The following is a 24,503-nucleotide window of genomic DNA, read 5'->3' on the forward strand; positions in this document are numbered from 1 at the left end:
TACATCTTTGTTAGTCTCACTTGTCAGTGCATAGTGAAAGCACCGCATTTATTTATCAATACTGTATTATCAGACAATGCTATCTGTATAAAGGTAAGCAATCGTTCCTTTTCTGGAAATGTAAACATGGAACAAAAACTATACACTTTTTTTACAGAAAGATAACATTTTAGAAACTCTTAAGATAGTCAGTGATATTCGAATTACTTGTCCGGAAGGAATCTAAGAAACATATTTAAAAAGTTCATTCATTATTGCCGTATAACAGTAATAATTTTCGTGAATCGTTCTTAGTTATTTTTATAGGTGAAGCAGATGAAACAGACGTAGCTATTGATGCAGATATATATACAATCAGCTTCTGACAATAGCATTATTCTTGTAAAAACGAAAATGTTTTAAGTAAACTCACAAAACAAAACTCGCTAGAGAAAACAGAACAGAAAAGAGTAAGCGATAGACAAAGAGCGTCACAAGAATCAGATCATGAAGTCCCAGAATAAGTCTCTAATGCAACAGCACTCGAAAATTCGGTCCGACAGTCAGATTTAGTGGGTGAGTTTTCAGAGGTAAAATCAATTGCCATTGTAGCGAACCTATTTTTAATGAATGGATAAGATAAAAAACGTTAAGTCCCACGTCGAAGTTTATAGCTGCTGATGATGTAAATTTTTATAAAACTTCTGAAATTTTACTGAAACTGAACTAGGCTTATTTAATCGGTGTCAGAGATAAGAACATTGTATTCAATAGAATAAAAATGCCAAACTAGCGGTTTGGGAGATTTATAAACTAGAAAATAAGATAAAACATTCCACTGTGTAGAGCGGAATAAAAACTTGTAATTTTTATTTCGTGTGTAAAAACTTACAATTGTTGAATTTCTTCACTATTCCTGGCACGCGTTTGTCGTATGTCCAAATACAAACGTTAGTTTAAAAACAAGTAGAGGCATTTTATTTTAGCTACAAATCAATATGCATATTTCTCTGCGGTAATATAAAAATTATACACAACAGCCTGAAAATATTAAAATAGCATGCACGGAGAATAATATATACAAATTTGCAATGTTGAGTTATAATAAATAACAATTTTACAATATATCAAACTTACTCGCCTCATAAAAGATTTGAAAAAGTGGAAATAAGAGGTTATAATTCTCAGCCGTCGATTTCTCAACTTTTTTGGATACTTATTTTCAAAGATGATCCCTGTTTCCTGAAGTAATATCCTTGTAAATATTTTTCTTGTAATAATCGCCCATCGCATTTTTATTGTAGATCCGGTATCTAAATACCGGTATATTAGCGGTATTAGATATTATAATTCGACTATTGATACGATATTTTCCAATATTAAAGTTGAATAAATGAATACTGGCTTATATTACTGACTTTGATATTAGTGATATTGGGAATTTTCGAAATATATGGAGTTAAGTTAGTAAGGTAATTCAAGTACTTAATTCAAATTATTTTTATGTATTTGTCACAATATTTCGATTTAACTCATTTTTTGTCTCTTTTAAAATAATATTTTTCTTCTTCTTACGTCTATATGTTTTAAACTCCAATAATCGCTCATAAATCATAATTGAAATACAATCGCTCGATAGACGATTATTACAGAAAAAATCCAGCAACGAGTTGAACAACTTTTCTAGAAAAAATACTAAGATATCTAATTTTGTGCCAGTATATTATACTGGTAAAAATTAAAAATATCTGTGGCGCTATCTGTTATGACATTTCGTCTCAAAATTAACTTTTGCCATTTTATAATAATATAAAAAGTTTAATTTTGAGAGTAGAGACGAGTTTTATAAAATACTTTAATCGCCAATAACGAGTAAAATTTTCATTAATTTGGATCTCATACGAGATACGACGTACGACCCCCTCTATCCCCAACTTGGCTTGACCTTCAACCGCTAAAATTTAATTGCATCAATGCCCCTTATACATAAGTTACCTTGCTAAATTTCGTTCCTTAATCATCACGTCATCTGAGATATTATACGATATTGATGCCAATATATCGTCAGTAAAAACACCTAAAGGCTTCTCTCAACATTTGGCCAAAATGAGTTACATACGCCTTTACACATAAACCTGGGTCTTATTGTGACGGAGCGGCGTATCTATATGTAACACCGTTTGTATTCTATGGAATAATAAATATCGGGTGTTTCTCAGATATCTGATGAAAATATTATGATTTATGGACGTTTCTCGAGAGATGCCATAAGCAATATGCAAAAAAAAAGGTTTTTAGTTCGTGTTTTCAGTGCTCCATTCTTATGTATTAGAAGCATTTTATGGAGGTTTTGCCTACGTGCTCGAAACATTTTTATAAAAAATTAATTCCAAACTATTCAAAAATTAGTTGTGAGGTAAACACCTTATTTTTCATAATTTTGTATATTTAAAATATGATAAAAACCAAAAAATTAGCAAATACATATTTTATATTATAAACTTAATCTNTATGGCGGACGATTGTTTTGTTGGGCGGAGCGATGACGTTATATCACGTGACTCTATTAAATGCTAAGTAATTTGGCACTAGAGGCAGGCGTTAGGCGTGAAATTACATAGCTCGATATAATTCGGCAAACATTTGGCTTTAATATATAACTATCGGGTTTGGATGTTTATATTTGATATCTAACATATACAGTATTTGAAAATAGTGAAAAAGTTTTTGTCTAACAATTAAATACTACAGTATCACAGTCATTGCATGAAGTTAAATAATTTTATTTTTATTACTAACTTTAAACATAAAGAATAAAGTGATTGAAATAAAACCTGGTCACCTAAAGTTAACATGTTTTTATAATGATGTGCTGTTATAAGTTAATGCGTTATATGCACTTTTTATTACTAATGTAATAAAAAGTTTATATATTTAATAATTATATAATGGCTTAAAATTTAATGGTTATATCCATTTCACTGAAATTTTAATACGTTTTAGTAAACCTCTTCCACTAATTCACGGGAACACAACTCTTGCCAATGCGAGAAATTATTTACGAGTAATTATTTATGAAAAACTTTTCCGTGAGCAATATATATCGAGTTCTATAAATGAATCGTGGCGACTAGGCGTCGACTAGTTAGTAAAACAAAAGGCTGAAAACATCGTCGTTACGGTTTTTTTTTTTTTTGCTTTTTTCCAACATTTGTTTATTTTTTTTCTAAAGTACGCAATCCAATGAATTAGAAAATGTATTTGGCTGAAATATTATCTTGTTGTTAATTACGAAAATCTTACTCGTACAGTACATGAATTTGCATTCAATTCTTAATGATGAAAATAGTAGTGATATTGACAGGAATGAACTCTTCAAAAAAATTAAATATACAAACAGTTTATATTCGGAAAACATCAATTTTCCGTTAGAAACTCTACAGTTTTTAAAAACAAGCAATTTTCAAAATATAGGTCCGCATACGTAGGTGACATTGAGAAATCTACCGACAATCTCTTTAACGGTATTAACAGCTGAAAGAAGTTTTAGCAATTTAAACTTATCAAAACATATTTGCAATCGACACTATTGAGTGAGAAATTAAATTCTTTAGCCTTGTTGGGCTGCAATTTGAAAAACTTGTAGACCTATATATTCCCACTGTTTCTGTCTGTTGTCTGTCATTCCTTGATATCGATAACGATGTTAGATAAAATTCAAGACGAGATACGGAAAGCTGAGGGGCAGGAGGCCCCGATTAACTATATACGAATTTTCGATCTGAAAGTAGACGAATTTTTATTGTTAAATTAAAAACTGATTAAAATTGCAGCTCGGCATTGTGATGATGTCAAAATAACTACTTACGATTAGAAAGTACATAACTATAAAAAGTTAAAGCGTTACATACAGAATCTGCCCGGGACGCGAAATTATCTGAAAGTTGTTACAAGTTACTTAATCTCGTGTTACAGTCTCCTCTGTGACTGGGTTCGTGTTCAATATCGGTCATCAACGCTGGTAAAAACTGTAAATTTAAAAAAATGTCAGGATTAAAAGGATAAATTCCTGTCACTTAAATCCTTTTCGGGCTATTTTGATCCTAGCTGCTTAGAGAAATCTACAAGTGCAGTGAGTAATGTCATAATCAGTAATCCTAGCACCAGGATTTCGTTTCATCCATACTGCACTGGCTAAAGCAAACGAAAATTTAAAAGGCATGAAAAATGTCTTATCGACGGGTTGCAGCTTGAGCGCAGTGTATAGCGGCGTACTCGGCATACGATGTGGTTCTTACAAGCATACTCTATTTACATTGCTCTCTTTCATATGACAATTTTGATTCCGCGTTATTCAGCATTTCAATATATACTGTACTGTACATTTATTTAAGAACTATTTTAAATATTTAATTATATTTTTGTGAATTCAATTTAATATCGAAAATAGAATTTAAAATATATNACGAATATATACACGTCATATATACGAATATGTTCTGTAACAAAGTAAAGCTTGCTTTTTTGTATCTTTTTGTGTAACGTTTTTTATCTTTTTTACGTTCAAAACTTACTTTTATGATTTGCTAAATCATTTTAAATTGATTTTTGATTATTTTATGGCTATAACAATCATGCACCACATGCATACATTAACGCAATGTTGAATAGCTCTTTTTGGTTCTAGATAGATGTTTAAATAAACACTCTATATATATAAGATATATATACAAAGCAATATTTGGAAATCGCTAGAACTGTCAAAATCCTATATATCTATAAAGGATTTTGATCTATACGTTTATATATGACTATTGATCTAATAATATCAAAACTAAAAGGCTACTTTCTTTTTTCAGTAGTTGAACATCGTTTAAATCAATATTCTTTTAAGAAAACCATGACTTATTTTTTAATATTCCTATTAATGGTTTTTTTAAATATGATTTTTAATAATTCAAAATCTATTATACTTTACTATTTATAAATCATCATATCATTAAAGTCATTTAATTAATTTATAATTGAGCCCTTGTCCTGGAAAACGTTTTATCTGCAACTCTGCAGTTTTGGAAAAATAGTAAAAAACTGATTCCCACTTACTTAACATACATCAATACCAAACAAACACTGAGTTATAAGTATAACGTCAGAGTGATTTTACCATAAAATGGTTTAGAAAGAAACAGTCGTTCTTGAGTTATGAGGGAAATAATGTTTGCCGTCATGGAAAAATGTTGTATCTGCGAGTATTACTTACAGCGAAAAGCATGGGGAAAATTTAAAAATAAATTTGGTTTTTCTATGAATCTTTTCTTATTTTTACTTTTATAGCATACATTAAGATAAACTGCCCGAAATGTTTTAATATGCTTCGATCGGAAATTTTATAAAAGCGAGGTTTTTTGGAAAATGAGAATATTACTGGTAAAACGTCGTATCTCTCCTTTAGGTATTATTTATTTTATTTCAAAAGTAAAGGAAACAATATTTTACTGTAAACACAAACATTAGCTTTTAATTTCGAAACTTTGTACAGTAATAAGAACTGCCTAAATAGGTTTCTTTCTCAGCGTGCAACGCACTGTACAACTCAGTGTGTTCTTTTAAAACAATCTAAAAGTCATCCACTTTTGCATAACATCATGATTCTTACACACAGTGATCACTGGGGACATTTAAAACCATATAACGAAAATAATTTTCAGACTGTTGCACATTTTTATCGCAATTCTAATTTTGTTTTTGTTCCTACAATAATTTAGTTGGAAATACTGCAATTATCAGTTGATACAACTTTCTTCCATGTAACAATATTTAAACTCGCATCTTAAAAACTTTGAATACAGATTATGTTTTCAAATGATGCAAACAGATGTGCCTTACTTAATGAGTGTGTTTTTGCATAAAACTTAATTCCGCCATTTCTTTCGGTACGTTTTTCTGCTCAAGGGCTCAATTGTTCATTACTATAAAGATTCTCACCTTTTCATACGTAGTATCATCGAATACTGAATCCATGTTCACTAAATCTTTTCTCGATTCCACTTTTTTGGCTACGGAATTGTCGAAAATGTTAAAAGCATAAAAATTACTGTAAATTGCGGTGTCTATCTGAAAAATATTAAAATGAGATTATTATTTCGATTATAGAAAAAATATTTTTTAACTAGTTTCAAAATTTCGTAGTTTGTAACAAAAAATAATTGAAATGAGCAAAATGCAAGTTCATTGATAAATGACGAAAAAGTAACAATACGATATTAACGATTATTGATACTATTAATAATTTACTTCGATAATAAAATTCCTTCATTCCCTAAAGGAAAAATGGTGTGCTACATTTTTATCATTGATGACTATTTTTGATGAGCCAAAATATATAGCGTTCCCGTTTTGGACGACTTTCCCTTACATTTATTCAATTCTGCTCTCAAAAAATAAATACATTGTGAGATTCGAGACTCACTTGATGATCACTTTATAAAATTAGATCCTGATATTTTTTAAAATTTTTTGTTTGAAGGTAAGCATATGTTTATCGAGATATACATAACTCTGCCATGAAACACAAAATAAAGACTAATAGATACATATATCTATAATAAAAAATCCAGCAACCAGTTGCTTAACTTTTCCGGTAACATTCGGTATCGCAGTCAGTTACGATATTTTATTTTAAAAACTTTTATATTTTTAATTACAGTCGATCCCCCATAACACGGTAGATACGTTCCGTATTTTATGAAATTGATGTTTTAGGAGACCTTGCCAATCACAGCCCGACACGTGTGAAGTTTACAGACTACGGCTGTTTGAAAGGTTTTCTTCCATAAAATTAATCGATTCCTAGACTAATTCGACTCAACATTTCCAAAATACGTATATTTTTTGGGAAAAATCCGTATAAACTATGCTATAAACAAAAAATTGTAGGATTACTTACCGAGTGTGCACCGTTCGACGTCGCCATTGCTTAAGCTTGTTTTCGTCGCGGAGCAGCGCACCAAACGGCGGCCGCGATTTCTGATAAGTTATTTTTCTGCGAAAACTTCGTTGAACTTTGGAGACATCATTAATATAAATAATTTTTATGGCCGTTGAATAAGAAATGTTTCTTTCACAAGAAATGTATAAAATTAGTGCTGTATTAGACTTACGGTACCTAATTTACATACTGTACAGACGATAGTAAACAACTTACTCGCCTAAACTCTCCGTAGCGTGGCGCTGGACGACGGAAAGTATATATATAATTATAATAAAGTTACAATAAATTAAGTTAATATATAATTATATACACAGTACCTAATTTATATATAATTAATATATAATTATATGTACAGTACCTAATTTATATATAATTTATATATAATACTGTACAGACGATAGTAAACTCAATTTACCCGCCTAAACTCTCCGTAGCGTGGTTCTGGACGGCGGAAAGTAGTTCGGCTGCCCGATAACGTTTTACCGAATTATAGGAGTTTTTTTGCCATGTTTGTACGGATACCGTCGCAATTTTTTCGCCGTCATATAGGAATCCGAACTATAGGAACCCGTGTTATAGGGGGTCGACTGTATTATAAAATGGCAAGAACTTAATTTTGAAGGTAGAGTTGGGCTTTATAAAAATGTGGATTTTTTAAAACTCCCGTCAACTATAAGAACTATCATAAATACTTATCGGTTGGGTTTAGAAGCGCATGCACGAATCTGGCTTTTTGGATGCTGACGATACAGCGCTTCCATTAATATTCGAATATACAATAGTGTGAGGATCCGAATCCAGACTTTCCGCGCGTTTACATCATTTGTTCATAATGTCACATCGTAACTATAAACTTGATAAATAACATCAAGTTTTACACCTGGGAGAAAAACATCTGTTAAGTTCTCAGGCCTAATAACGACGCTTTCTCATCACCTTTCAACCTAATATCTCGATTTCAACATTAAAACAGAACAGAGTGACGGAGTCGTCGCCCCGTCCTCGAAGAGATCAGTCTTAAGTTCCGTATCTTTTTCCGTGTGCGTTGTGCTTTTCAATGGACAATCAGACTTATTTAAATGCCTATTCTCTGGATTAACATCGACCCAAAATACTTGATTGCCTAACTGGACTAACTTCGTTGTCAAGACCTACTAGCAACTCACTAAAACTCAAATTATTTATCGCCACGCGCAATTTCTGTAAACTCTCTCTCGAGAACCGCGGAACTGTAATTTNGTATTTATTTTTTAGAAAATACAAGGGAAGCGGCGCATCCACGCCACTAGTAAATTTCCAGATTGAAGAAAAGATCAAAGATACGAGCAAATTCATCATGATTATGAATGGAAAGATTTTATAATGAAATCACAATTTTCCATTAAATTATTGATCGAAATTAAATTAGATTAATGGAAAAACGGAACGCTTCACTCGGGCGACCCGCCAAGGGGAGTCGCTTCACTTCCGGGAGCGCTTTCTATAAACGCACGAGTTTGCAAACTCCTGATCAATGACCAACGTTCAGTAGTCTCAGACACTAGTGGGCACTATGGACTCTTCAAGCGAGGTTACTTGGTATAAGTTCTCAGGAGGTTATTTGTAATTATTGTAAATCATTTAGACATTTCACATACTTTCAGAAAAAGCAGAGCTGCAGATGGTGTTTTTTTTTTTTTTACTCTTTTTGAGAGAGGGATATCTGCGACAAACCACTTCACGAAAACATCTTTGGAATTTTTGAAATCGTCCGGATTTGATTTCGGGTTTCCATAGTTGTAGGCAGTCACCTTAATCGTCTTGTCCATCCGGCCATTGTTAAAAAGTAGACTATATTCGAAAATTCACAGAAACACCATCGAATTTTGGTAATATTTGAGAAGGTTTATAAAACGACACGTCAAAATATATTCAAGCAGGTAACATATGACGTTTCAGAAAGTGAAACAAAGAAATTAACACGTAGAAAATTTTTATGCGCGTAATTTTTTGTTTTTAATTTGTTGCAATGTTTATTTTAATGCCTACAATCCATCACTTCTTGAGTCATTGCCCTTCATTCTCCAGGTTTGTATATTAACAAACTAATTTTGATTAACGTATTTATAATTAGAAATTGTTTTATTTTATCAGATGCAATTTAATATTGTCCATTGTAATGTCTAGTAATTTTTCTAATATCCAAATCAAATAACAGTTATTTTACCTTATTCCATTCGGGATAAATGGATTCGTAGGCCACATATTCCATGTAATTTGTCAATCCTTCGTTTAACCATATATCGTCCCACCATTTCATCGTCACAAGATTTCCAAACCACTGTTTAAAATTAATAGAAACATTTATTTACTCTTTTATTTTTATAATCGTTTTAAGAATATTGTCTACTTTAATAATATAAATTAAAAATTTTATAGTTATCCTATAAAATATTTATAAAATAATTGCAATACAAAATGGAAAAAATTACCTATTTCAATTTTTTTATTTACCTGATGAGCAATTTCGTGTGCTACGAGCCTCATGATACTGTCTTTTTTATCATAATCGTCTTTTTCTTCTTCAAAGAGAATTGCGTATTCAGCGTATATAATTAATCCCCAATTTTCCATTCCACTGACTTGGAAACTTTTAGCTAATACCATATCTAAAATACAATTGCTATTAACGATTTGAATTTTGTATTAAACTCAATTTAATAAAAGATAATTTGATTCGGATAACAGCTAATAAAAAGTACAAAAGTTGTGAAAATGTAGTCTATGTACAAAATTGAAATAATTAATTTTTGTATGTAAGCAAGAGCATATAATAAACCTAAGCATTTATCACACTAATCATATGAAACAATTATTTATACAACAATTGAACTAGATAGTTCGTAAATTCGGTATATCTATACTAATATTATAAAGAGGTAATGTTTGTAAGTTTGTATGTAGCGAATAATCTCTACTAATCCGATCTAAAAAATTCTTTCACCAATATTTAGAATGGAACTTCAGAGTGGACATAGGCTGTATATTATTCCGGTAAACATTCATATAAATTAAAAGATCATCTAGGGTAAGGCTTTTATGTCCAACAGATGGCGCTACGAGTACGACGACCTAAGTTTGCTTTTCTGTGAGGCATTATGCTTCTATGTGAAAATGAACTAAAGCAGATCATCATCTATCTATCTATATAAATAAAAATGTAATGTTCGTTTGTTCCTACCGATTCCTTTGAAATTTTCACACAACGCTGCATTCGAATACGCACGTGTTTTTATATAATATACGTGTCCAAATTTCTCCCACTGTGGGGAGATGGACAGGATTAAGGCTTACCATAAAGAACTCTGCTTCTATTTATACTATTTTAGATGCGGTTTTTTGCGTTTTTGATTGCGTTTTACTAGGGTACTTCAACATCATATACACTACAAAGGGATTTTTCGATATTCCCCCGCGGGGGAGAGAGACAGGATTAAGGCTTACCATGAAGAACTTGGCTTCTATTATATTAGTTTAGATGCGATTTTTTGTGTTTTTGATTGCGTTTTAATAGGGTACGTCGAGAGAATGTACACTAAGAAGGGATTTTTCGAAAAATTCCCCCCTCCCCCACGGGAGAAGTGTTATACATTTATAATAGATACATTTTGAGTCACAGCAACGCGTGGCGGTATCTGCTAGTTTGTTCATAAAGTCGTTCTCACTACTGCTGGAATGATCTATGACTGCTTAATTATTTTTGTTAGGGCCAGATGTACAGTACTGGTAGAAAGTGGCATATTACAGATTTTACATTATAGTGACATGACCATGTTATCTATAGATCATAATCTATAGATAGAATGGTCATGCCAGTATGATGTAAAATTTGTAATATACCACTTTTTTGCTAGTACATGGCGTTTGATCGTATTTAGGCCATTTTCTCATTTATTAATAAACGATTGTAACTTTTTCCAGAATAGCAAAAAGAATTACTAACAACGAGACTTTATGAATTATTTTTACGATTATTTCCCACTATTTTATTTTGTATTGACAGAATAAATGTCAGAACAAAAAATTATTAAAAATAAAAAATATGGCGAAAACTTAATATTTTGTTTAAATATTATTATTATACAGATGTCAATTAATAACAAAACATATATTATATTATTGTTTTGTTATTAATTGACATCTGTATCAACGGAGCATGCCATTGACTATATTAATTATTAATATTAAATTATTAAAATTATATACATATATAATTTTAATAATAATTTTTAAACAAATTAGCGACACAACGAAATAAAAATAAGGTAATAATATTTATTTTAAAATAAGGTAATTCTTGAATCCTTTTACCGGTATTAATTTGCAGGTTCAATAGAAGTAAACTGGCAGAAAAAAGCAATATACAACACACTATTTATATAAATATTAATCGTTTAAACTTATAAATTAGAATAAAAATAATTTAACTAATCTCATATACTATTTTTTAACTTTATATATAAGGTTCCAAAACTTCATTTTAATTATTAAACTTTTATAATTTTTACATGTTTATATTATATAACTATCTTTCAATTATTCGATTAGTAGGTGCTAGAATAACTTTGGCATTGACTAATTATTAGTGCTGTAACAAATAGTATATCCGGCCAGGAGCGTAGCCGAATAGCCGAATATTCGGCCAAACTATTCGGCTTGATTAACGCACGTACGAAAATTGGCACGCAAACCGCATCATAGCCAGGACCTGCTCTCCATTGGCCCACTGTCACTACGCTTCGCCAATCGCGTTAATTCTTGACAGTTCAGACAAGAGCGTCATGCAGTATGTGATAAATGACGATATCAAATGTGAATAACAATGAAATGACCTACACATGTAAATAACGGAAAAAGAACAGAGAAGGACCGCGAAGTGAAAATGTGAAAATAAATATGAAATTGAGTTGATAACATAATCGAACAAGTCGAGGCAGCTTATTGGCACGAAATTCGCGGCCGTCAATGCCAAACAATTGTTGTCATAGACTTCGGAAAGCTAAATGCTTGTAATGAAAGTCACTTAGCGTGCACGGGCGAAAGCCTGGGGCCGTTCGGGCTATCAAGCTGTCTCGAATCTGTGAAATCATAACTGTGACATATACCGACGTCCTATCTGTCTCTTTTCTACGTTATCACCAGGCTATGAGTCACGTAATTATAAAATGGAAAACCAACGACGGAAAAGTGACGAATCGAAGGTATCGTGAGCGCGTATTATGATGTATGCATAGGCATACGTGGACTAGAGAGATAGAGGAAACAGAAAGGAAAGAGCAAAGACGAGCGCTTAAAAAGAATAGACAGGGTCAGACCCTCAGATGTGTGTGACGATTCTCGAACGAATAGGTGTGTACGTGTGCTGATATTTGTAATTATAAATTGTAAATACATGTGACTAATATTATTTTTTTTTATTTTGTGAATGTTATAAGTTATAAATAAATATAAACAAACAACACTAACCCGATAATATTTATATTAAATCTAAATACCAAAATGATTAATTGACTGTGTTTTTGTTATTTCTTACTCCTGTTTTAAGGTATTCGGTATTCGGCCGAATAGTGATTAAATATTCGGTATTCGGCCGAATAGTGATTAAATATTCGGTATTCGGCCGAATAGCGAAAAATAGGCCGAATAGGCCGAATACCGAATAGTAACCGAATATTTGTTACATCACTACTAATTATTATTTTATTAATCAGTATTAATTTAGGTACTTTTAATCAAATTTAACCACTATTTTAATTTAAACAATCCTTACCTAATTTTGGAGCGGCGTAAGGCATATGAAATAAACGTTCGAAAAATGTTAATATTACGTTTGATATTTCCAAAGCGTAATCCGTTCTCCCAATTGTACTGGGAGAGGCCCAGATTGTTATCTGAAACATAATTCAAAATAAAAAGTGATATTTATGTCAATGTCTACATTTATTCTTGATGAAAAATTAGTAAATATATTTTTACTTGCTATAACATTTACAAATTTATTTTTATAAATACAGCTATCCTTTGCATAACGACTTTAACTAGTTCCTGAAAACTGTCGCGAAACTTGAAAAGTCGTTAAACGAATAAGCAAATTCCATTGATTTCAACGGGATAACATTCCATCTTAACAATGATATCCAAACAGTTTTTACAGATAGAAAAATATAGGAATTGCGAACAATCAAAAGAAGTTTACATTAGTAATAAACAGCAATCTGAAAGTAAATAAATAAAATTTGAACATAAGATATAATATAGTGAAGGATTTTCTTGTATTAACAAAAGAATGTAAGAAAATTGTATAATATGATTGGTAGTAGTTGATAAAGGAGGGCGAAGGAGCCATTCTCTAGAAAGTATGTAGAGTAAAATGATCTATCTTCGGATGTGCTCGATTGATGATAATTTTATTTTTCTTAATACTTTCACACTAAGAATTCCTGATATTGAAAGCTTTAAAGCTTTGATATATCCGTAGAACTGAAAATATATCTGAGTTAAAGGAATTTAACATGGAACTTCGTTTGCTTTCTCGTAGTTGACGTTCGCTCATCATTTTTTTTTACTCCTTTTCCCTGTGGTAACTAAGATAACCTTTAATCCAGCCATTATAATTTTGGCCAGGCTCACAATGGATTGGGTCCCAACGTATCCGAAACAGATCACCTCCGAAAAGTTACTGGATGTTTTCGATCCTCCAGATTTGTTCCCAGGCACCCAAATTAATAGTCTGATATCTTAACCGCTCGGCCATCCGCTTAAGATGATGTACGAACGGCTGTTCGTACATCATCTTAAGCGTGCCAAAGCTTATGTGACAGCATTTTTAAAGTGATAAAATTAGGGGATGCTTTCTTGTCTGCATTGTTTCTAATTTATTTTATCTTAGCAGTGTCCATAGTTTTCTTTCACTTTTCTTCTTCATAATCTTAATCAGAGATCCTACGTTTGTGTTCGAGTTTACCTAAAGTGAATTCATTATCATGGGATTTCAAAAATTCATCGATGTAATCCGCATCAAATTTCTCGTAGCCAGCCTTTTTTGCAAGAACCAAAATCTTTGCTTTTACTTCAGTCACTTCATTACGTTCTCAGACAAACGTCAGACGAACTGAACACAAAATTTTCCATACAGAATTCATCGCTTGTGGAGTGGCTTCTTTTTTAATCTTTCGTTTAGTCGTTGCAACTTTTCTCATTCTTTCTTTTTTATGCATCACTTCTCTATTTTTTCAACTTATGAATCTTCAACTTTGAGATCATCGTTATAACTTTAAAAAATTCATCTCAAAAGTCATAATTGATCTGAACTTATCCGGTGATATATATATCTAAATCGAGTAATATTTTTTAGCTACGATTACCTCCCAAAGGATCATGCAGTGAATGAAAGTGATACGTTTTTGCCAACAGCTTTAACTTTTGTTAAAAATACAGCATTTTCGACCATCATTGCTCGAGCACCATCTGTATAGATTCCAAAGCAATTTTTCTATTTCAAACCTACATTTTTAAAAACTCATTTATTTTAGAATATAAGTTACGTCTTCCTCTGTTGTGTGCTATACCAAAGGGCAACAAAAAGAATAAACTTTCTTCATAAACAAATCTTACGTAAAGTAACAACTGTGTCGTATTAAAAAATCAGTTGTTTCATCCAATTGGATTGCAGACGCTAGGCTGTTCCTAAACCCAAATAAGCTGCTGAAATTGGTCATTACTGATTTCATAAATTCTTTTGCAAACAATATCATTCGATAAAGGAATTTTACGAATTTCTTTCCCACTCTTTCTCCCAAGAGCTTTTTCTGTCATTTCAACAGCAACAGATAAAATGCGATCTATCGAGTAAGGATTTTTATTTTTGCTATTAAGTAATGTCGACGTAAAGTATTTACTTTCATGTTAAGAAGCTTGTTTATTTAATAGCAAAAGTAAAAACTCTTACTCGATAGATCGCGTTTTATCTGCTTGTATATTATCAGAACGTTCTGAGGGGCCTGGAAACGAATGCGGACCGGTCGAAAAACCCCAAGAGTTTTTCGGAAATGGTCTGTCTCGAATATTTCGGACATCATCCCTCGTCATCCGTCCATACTATAGTGGCAGCCAAACTCATACAGTAATGGGTTTGATGAAATGGCCCTCTTGGTGCTCACAGATCGTAAAGAGTAAAAACATAAAAGTTATTATCATTCAATAATAAAAATTAAAACTGATGAAATAGGTAGCTTCGGTATTTTCTCGTTTTCATTTCGTTTCAAACGTGCTTTATTACTGACAATTTTTTGTACTAGGCGCTTCTTTTTTGTTATAATGTGGTTATAGAAACTAAAAGCCGGTTTATGAGAGTTTGCTTAACACACCACTTTTAAAGAACATGTCTACTTTTAATTTAAAAAGAACATGTCAACTGAGCATTACCTGTATATAAACTTACCCTTCCATCTCCATTTTTCGTAAAGTTCCCGATTACAAATGCTACCAAATAAGTCGACATTTTCATAGATCTTTTGAAGACATCAGCCATCCATTCGTTTCCCCTAATCAATAATAAATAAAATTTAATTTAGGTTTACTCGAAAGCAGATTAACTTTTAAATACAGGTATCACCCGTATAACACGGCACTTCTATAGCACGGATTCACTCTAACACGGTTCGAGAATTGGGAACATCCTCGTATAACATGGTGCTTTTATAGCACGGGCTCACTCTAACACAGTTCGGGAATTGGGTAAAACCCTTGTACAACATGAAATATAATAACGGGTGCGTTCTTTTATACCTCCGCGCGAGCATTCTAATTTTTTTCGTGGCTACTTTGAATGCTCTTTCAACAAATAATCCATTTAATAGTTAAATTTTACAATTAGGACCCTTCTTTTGTCTCTAAAAGCTTATATTTTAGAATTATAGATTCCCCCATCACGATACTATCGATAGTGCGGGCGCCGCCATCTTTCTTTCACTGTCGTTCTTAAATGCCTACAAACAACAGCGCACTCCTGTTGTAGTGCAGACGCAGAGCGACCGCTATTAACGAACGCACCCAAAAACTGTTACCAGTTGATGATGCTCATGCTGAGATCATCAGATAGAATGAATAATGCTCTGGTAAAACATTTACTTAAATAATAAATAAGTATTTTACCCATAAGAAAAAATGAATAATAAATCCGATTTAAAGAAGGATTTAACAGCATGTTTTTTAATTTTTGGGACCTAACCCCCCTTTTCGCACTAGTTCTTTGTTTCGTATAACACGGATTCGCATAGCACGGCAATTTTTTGGAATGTAACTCCCGTGTTATACGGAGGTTACCTGTATTTACCCTTTATGGGTCTACAGGTAAGCGCAACACTCACATTAGAATTTCTCGAGCTGCCAAATAACATTGAATGTTCTACTGACGTGAGATACATTTAGATGTCAGTAGCAAGTTAAGCATAAAATGTAGTTGGTGATAGATTTTGAGAATTTTGTTTTATCCTCTCTCAAGTGAGCGCCGAGTCACACCTCGACTGATGGAGGTTAATGCAAAAATGAATATAATTTATTTATTTTATAGTAAATATTGTGAATCAATAATATATATTATTTGGATCAGATTTTGTAGAAACTACATTGATTTAAATATTGTTGAAAAAATAAAATCTTAAACCTAATTTAGTATTTGTATTTCTGGTGCGATATCAAGCTTTAATCTTGTGTTTTAATTTAAAATAGGCTTACTTTAAAAATTGAAGTACTATTTGACTTAATACACTGAATGAAATTTGTGAGAAGTAATATCGTTTAAACATATTTGTCCTTGAATTTTATCAAATAGAACAATTATAGTCTTTTCCGAGAAATCTAATTTACAGCAATTATATTTAATTAGCGTTTTTACAACAAATAAATAAATTATCAAAACGTTGCATTAATTTGTTTCTATGTATACGACAATGACATAACAATAGACAATATTGCTTGTTACTTATTTTGTTTAAGAAAAAATATATCAACATCTATTCATGTAGTTTACCAACTATACCGTATTTTCGTTTACCATCTGCATCATTTTTATGGGATAGATGGTGAACATCGCTACCAGGGCTGCTCTTATCTTTTACCGATTACAGGTTAGACTCATTATTCAAGCTTTTAAAGTGCTATATAAAAGAAATTAAGTGTTCTGCTGATTTTCGAGGCTACAGCAAGTTGTGTAAAAATTCATGACTTGCAAAATAAAAAAAATTTTGCAAGTCAAGAACAGGAACATTTGATTTGCAGATTTGATTCTATTATAGAAATATTGCTGTGAGAATAAGTGACCTATTTTTATAATAATGTTTCTATTTTTACACAGTAACCATGACTTTCAAGTAACACAATGTATCTGTACGTCGCTGCTACCATTCAGTAAATACACATGTTTACCGTCTAACCTGCTGGTTTACTATATAGGAGAGATCCTTGTACTTCGGGACAAGCTCGTCATTTGAAAAATAATACATTGAGAAGTAGTAAGTAGCGATATCTAGTAGCTATTTCATTACAACATTCAAAATGCATGACGTAAAGTCGGCCATTTTGGCTCGTTTCACTGCTGTGACATGTTGTGTGATTTTTAATCGTTCTTTTGCAATCCATTTGGATCTTGGTTTTAATCGAAATATTTTGAGGTGAATAATTTAATTAAGGTACAGTTAGTTGATAACTACATTCGCAACCACTTATTTTAATAAATAACATTGGATTTCTGTAATACAAAAATTATAACCATACTTTATTATAAACAAGAGAAAATTGTACCTTGGGACATTCCCAAGATACAAGGCATTGCTTTTCTCAACTATTTATTTAATATTATTTTGTTTACTTCTGTTATTATGTTTCTGTTGGCCGCGATGAAAAAGAATGAAGTGAATAAAAATGCTAAAACTGTTAAAAAGCGAGTTTTTAAGAAGAGTTTTGAAGTCAGTAGCTCTGAGGATGAAACTTCGTGTGAAGTTCAAGAGGAAAATAATTGTGTGGGGTGCCGTGAAAATTATTTTCCTACTTCGAGCACAGAAGACTGGATTCAATGCGTTACCTGTCGATTATGGGTGAATGAAAATTGCACCTTTTTTGAAAATTACTGTCAGAAATGCGGTATTAATTCTAAAAAGAAAAATTAGTAAGTAGTAATGTTTGTGACCTATATTCGTAATGACTATTGTTTTTCTTAATACAAAAATGAGATTATCTTTGGTTTTCAATCATTTAAATGCCTTCTACAGAACGTTTAAGCTTTATACTTACAGGCATTTCCAGCATATGAAACATTTTTGTTAACTGATAGAGCTAATATTGTTATAAAGGAGAAGACTTGGATAAACTATCTTTTTTTTTTTATCTGACGGAAGTTAAGATTTACAAAAACGTTAGGATTGGTTCGTGTCTCGAAGTACTATCCATAATTGTATCCCGGGACAAATATCTGTAAGTAATTATTTGACATTTTCTCATAAATAAAATAGCATAGGGTCACGTGTTGCACCATATATAGTGATGTTATCAATTAGTAATAGAAATATTCAATAGTCATAGCTAAAGATCAATTTGAACTTAAATTATGAAGGTTTAAAGAAAAGTGTCCCAAAGTAGAAGGATCTCCCCTAACCGGTTTACTCTATAACAATTGATAATGATAAGTGAGGACTCAAAAAATGCTTTTAGTGTGTTAAAAAACGCTTTTGTAACTTGCCAATTATGCTTTAAAATGCCTTTTCTTAGCAAGAATAAACAAATATTCTAAATACTTGAAAAATAATACTATTTTAATTAAACATTTATTAACAATAAAGTATGTTAGTCAATATTTCGCCTCTGCTGGTCCGTTAAAAGCTAACTGAACATGATGAATAATTAAGTTTTCGTCTGTCATATTAAATCTTCCAGGCAGAAAACTTCTGTTAAAAGTAAAAAAAAAAAACCTTATTTTAAAATTCTTTTGCACTGGAAGCAGGAAACGATAGTGTTTTCAGTGCCAATTTACTGAGCAATTGCATATACCTGCTTGAGTTTCTCTAGAAGGCTAATGAATCAGGAATATAGAGTTTCTCTTAGTTTTTTATAAACGCTTTATAGAAAGTGACTTAATACTTGCTGGAACTAGTTTTTCGGAAAATATTGCAAGTTGTGTGGATGAAGACACTCAGTTTATTGGGCAACAATGATTTAGGCTTAACTGCTACATGGTTTTTCTTAAACGGGATAGCCAGACGGTTGCTGGCCATGTAAGCAGTAATTTTAGACACAGAAAACTTTTTGCTGCCAGTAGCTCTTAGACTATTTCAATATACTTTATTCAATATACTTTAAATTGTCCATACATTAGAGGAAAAAAGTTTTAGTTAACGAGTTCATGAGTTTCGTACTGAGCCCAGCACGAAACTCATGAACTTTAGAATGCTTTAGAAATGCTTTAGAATGTTTTTTGATCTATAAATATTCTGTTGAATGCTTTAAATGCTTTATTGCTTTTTGACACTTTCATATTTCCAAAATTCTGTTTAATGCTTGATCCAACTTCTGAAATGTGTTCTAAAGATCTACATATCAGCAAATAATGTTTTATGACGTCTTTCACAGGTTATTAACCAAAAATGGTTTTAATGCTTCAAATTTTAAAGATTAAATCGAATTAAATGAAATAACGTGTTAATTCTATTTTGTTAATTTAGTTTGAAATTTAAGAAACTGAAATTTTAGTGAAGTTAGTTTGTCATACTTGAGGGTGTTTATTAGCTATAATAATAAATGAATAAAGCTAATGACATAATAGGAATTATTTCATTTACTATTAATCTAATATTTAATAATTTTTATAATAATATTATATAGTATAATAATAACTAGCAATGTTTACATTAATTTTTAAATAAGCAAACAGACAACAGATATACTAAATACCTCATTTCCGATCTAATAATAGGCATATTAGAGAGGGCAGTCATATTCCACCATCTGACTATCGTTATATCGAACGTAGCTTTCAGTGAGGGTTCGTCGAAACAAGGAAAGGCTTCTCGAGCGTGAAGTGCTTCAAACTGGGTTAATGCTGCACTGAAAATAATAATAATAATAATAATAACAACGACACAAAACGTTCGTTTAAAATTATTTGAAATATTTTTATAAAAATAGACAATTATTTTATACATTGAAATTTTTCAAGCATCTAAATTATGCAAAATTAAGTTTTGGCAAAGTAATTTGTTTTAATAATAATTAAGAAGTTGTCATAATTTTAAACCGAAAAATCGTACTGAAATATTTTTCCAAAATTTGACTTTATCTTCTTATTTGATAAAATTAAAAAAAAAAGATGATATAAACAAATAACAAACTATAGAAATTTTGTAAAATATTAAAATTTAAACAGTTTCATTAGATTTTTATGGAAACTGATAGGGAATAATTGTTCGTCAATCTTTCGAAATAATTCGCAAATTTATCACTGCGATAAATCTCTTTGTGTAATTTGTTAAAACCGATTTGAAGAATAGCTTTAACTTTTTTGTAACTATACATTATTAGAACAATAATGTTATTATAACACCGAGATTTTTCCCCAATATTAAATGAGTGTTCGCCCTTTCGATAAAATTTTATTTATTTATTTTTTGAAAACTCGCATTGTTTCAGTTCGTATCACTTTGTTATCCTGAGTACGACATTTTCACGATAGTTATAGAACTTATATTCCATATTGCTAACGCTTTCATTATTTTGTTTTAGTTAATAGAATTCTGAGTTTATTAATTATAGCTGTATATTCGTTCAGTGAATGGTTGTCTCTTTAATCCGAAAATATTTCTCTCGGTAAACTATCTTACAGCAAGTCAGGTCAATAAACTCTTTTATTGTATTTTTAATTCTTGCTGTAAGATAGTCTACCGAGAGAAATATTTTCGGATTAAAGAGACAACCATTAACTTAATAGAATTCTGTTAAGTATTATATAGGTTTTTTAGAATATAAATGAACTATTGTTGCTATAGAAAATTTTTTCTAATTGTGAGTTTCAAAATTCATAAATCGGAAATTTTATAAATTATTAATTTTGCTATCACACTTGTTATTAGAAAAATGTTTTAAACTTACTGTGTGAAAATATAGCAATGATAATTCTTAAGTTTCTCATATGAGTTTTCTCCATTAACATCCCATTTAAAAATACATTGAAATGATTTCATTGAATATTTTTAAGATGTTAGGGAAGAAAGTATATTTATTCGTCAACAAATAATTGGATTTATTAGTACATAATTGTTTCATGTAATAAAAGTACAAAGTAACAAATCTCGAAATATCATGACATAAATATTATTGGTTTTTTGTAAATTTTTAATAGACAAAGTAGACAAAACCTCCAGTCTGCATATGCATAGGCAACGGTTTATCCCTAGTCTGGAAAGTGTTAACGGTTTATAACAATGTTTATGTTGTTAAATATTGTTGACCATTATTTTGACTATTATAAACAACTTGATCTTCTGCATGCTTTTTATTTTTTCGAATTATTCTCCTCATGTGATTCATGTGATTCTCTTGTAATTTTACCTCAGAGTAAACTATTTATCTTATACTCTACATAATAATTACATTACAATTAGCCTTTTTTTTAACCACCTTATTCGATCTTGGACCACTCTGATATGATGCCTAAGTTGTTTGCTTTACATTTTATATACGAAAAAGCCCATAGTAGAAACAACTTTGATTTTAGTGACTGCTGCCATAATGTAAAATTAAAGTTGTATTCTATTCGTTCTCAAGAGGACCATTCCGCATAGAAAACCTTAACTACTCGATAATACCTAGAACATATTTTCGTGATACCCAATAGAATTTCTGTACATGGTTGAGATGAATGGACTTCCACCACATAACTTAACATTAAAGATCAAAGCTGTATTCATGGTCATCAGAAACTGTGATACTAAAAAAAGGTGGTTAATGGAACAAGATTAGTTACAGTGGTACCTCAGGATACGAAATTAATCCGTTCCGAAACTGAGATCGTATCATGAAAATGTCGTAAGGTGGATCATCTTTTCCCATACGACTACATGTAAAACCAAATAATTCGTTCCAACGCGAAAAACATATTCAAATTAAAGCCAAGTAATACATTTAAAAAAATAACTGTAGTAAGAAAAACAAATAAAAAATGCGAATTAATGTAACGTCGTATGGTGAGTTTTTGTTCGTATTGTGGAGCAAAAATATGTTCGAATTTCATGTCGTATCCTGAAAATTTCGTATGCTGGGGCATTCGTAACCTGAGGTACCACTGTATATGAGAAATGTTTAACAATATAATTAGCGTCAAAATCTTGACAGATGAACAGCGCGGAATCATTCGCACATTTCATTGAATACCATTAATTCCAAGCAATAACAATGTTCCTTTTAGAATTAAATGTCTTCAATTTCTTATCATCTTGGCATTCGGCTTAACAATGAACAAAGGTCAAAGATAGACGCTAGGTAAAGTTGGTATTTATTTACAAAAACTGATTTCAGTTATTGTATGCTTTATGTAGCCCTTTATCATATTCAGATAAGCAAACGGTTCTTTGTTGTTCAACGTATGCTCGCCAAGTTTGGCATGAATATTTTTTAACATCCTAGAAAAAATACTATGTAGTCCTAAACACCGTAATGCTGATTTCATGTTAACTTCAGCCCGAGCTATTTCTCATTCTGTTTATTATTCTTTCCCAACCCAACTTCACCAATTCCCAAACCCTCAAAAAGACAACTAGTTTTTTAATATTTTGTAAACTCATAAAAAATATTTTTCCATCAATTTTTGTAGAAAGTAGTGTAAATTAAATACTGTAAACTTTTAAAGTTATTAAATAATGTTTCCTTTGTTTTTTCTTTTTTTTATGGTTTATGGAGTTCATATATACTGAAAATACTTGATTGAAAATATTCTAAAATATTAAATTGTTTTAATATTAATTATTGAGAATAAACAAATAATTAAAACCGCACGAAGAAAAGTGTTTCTGAATTTTGTTCAGTTATTTCATAAAAATCTCCTACCATGTTAACCAGATTCCATGTTTTTATTGTTACGTCATTTTTTTTATTCCTTTGTGCTCGCCATACGCAATAAAATGCCGTCAAACTAACAAGAATTTATTTAAGTCTGGTCATCTCCAGATATATTTTTAGATGAAGTTATATCAGTTACTTATTATCTGAGTTCGGAGTTTTCAAAATTTTTCAAAGAAGGTATTTGTTTGGTAATAAAAATATTCAAAATGTAGAATTACATCAAATTCAATTATCAAATTTATTCGTATTTTAATTATTTCAAACATTATATTTTCATTTTCTCTATACTGGTATTAAAGTGCTACATATTACAGCTTCACATAGGATTTAATATCTCTGAGAAATTTTCCCTTAATTCATATAAAAGTTATTATTTAAATCTTAGATTTACTATTAAAAAATTAACTGTAGACTTATTAAAAGTAAATAATGTAAAATAAAATAAAACACTTACTATTCGGTGATGTTATCGTCATTATCGTCGTAGGAATAATAATAAAATCCATGCAGTTCTTCTTGTAATACACCCTCGAATTCTATAAACAAACTGTAACTTCCTAAGGACAAGTTTTCTAATAAAGTCAAAATTACAAAGTCGATTTCATCATCATAATCCATTCTTAATATTTTTAAATCGTTTCCAATTTCGCTTCGAATTTTAATCCGGTCCAAACTTAGAGATAAGCCTTTGGAATGAAAGATAACCGTGTCTGTACTTTCTATGCAAGCAAAATTGATATTTACACTTCCATTGAACTTAAAATTGTCGGGTCCCAAATGCGGTTGAATTTCCAATCGGTAGTGGTGTGGAATGATGGTTTTCGGCAGGAAAATGCCCCTCGGTTCCTTCGGTGTAAAAATTAACACACAAAAATATATGGCTAATACCAGAATGACGAGAATTGTGACCCCTGCGATTATAATACACACTAGAGATATCCATTTCCAATTTTTCAAAAGTATCGATTCCCATTGCAACAAAGGAGACTTTTTGTCTCCTTCGATTTCTAATTTATCCATTGTTCTATGAATGGCTAAGTGTAAACACGGACTCCGACAAATGCAGGGAGATGTTGATTCTAAACTAATTACTTCTATCAGTAGCTTCAAGGATAAACTCGGCGCGGTTCTACTCTCGACCCCGTCAGAGTCTATTTTCTTAACAGACCTTTTTTTAAGTGGTTAATTAGTGTTAAATATGTTTTATGTTGATAATTTAAATGACCAAGGCAAATGTTTTCTTATATATTATAGTTAAATATGTAACAAGTAAGGTTTAGTCTTTGCTTTTTGGAATTTTATTAGAGATCAAAAAGCAAACACAAGTAGTTTCTATTTTCGATGGAGTTAAAAAAGTAAAATATACCAAAACTGTAAATATGATCGTTAG

The 24,503-nt window shown here is 31.0% G+C and overlaps 1 protein-coding gene across 1 annotated transcript in view; it reads right to left on the bottom strand.

The window, feature by feature from the left end:
• Nucleotides 1-24,299, bottom strand: part of LOC111625534 (aminopeptidase N-like) — a 114,441-nt gene extending 90,142 nt beyond the window's left edge. Inside the window, exons 1-7 of the mRNA XM_023368696.1 lie at nt 23,568-24,299; nt 19,952-20,104; nt 15,450-15,552; nt 12,780-12,900; nt 9,464-9,618; nt 9,177-9,290; nt 5,965-6,093 (exon numbers count right to left, since the gene is read on the bottom strand). Of these exons, the coding sequence (XP_023224464.1) occupies nt 5,965-6,093; nt 9,177-9,290; nt 9,464-9,618; nt 12,780-12,900; nt 15,450-15,552; nt 19,952-20,104; nt 23,568-24,133 (1,341 nt within the window). The 5' untranslated portion in view covers nt 24,134-24,299. The remainder of the gene's footprint in view (nt 1-5,964; nt 6,094-9,176; nt 9,291-9,463; nt 9,619-12,779; nt 12,901-15,449; nt 15,553-19,951; nt 20,105-23,567) is intronic.
• Between the last annotated feature and the right edge of the window lie 204 nt (nt 24,300-24,503).

The sequence above is a fragment of the Centruroides sculpturatus genome, unplaced genomic scaffold, assembly GCF_000671375.1.
Source record: "Centruroides sculpturatus isolate CEXI.00-Female unplaced genomic scaffold, Cexi_2.0 scaffold341, whole genome shotgun sequence".
NCBI lineage: Eukaryota > Metazoa > Arthropoda > Arachnida > Scorpiones > Buthidae > Centruroides > Centruroides sculpturatus.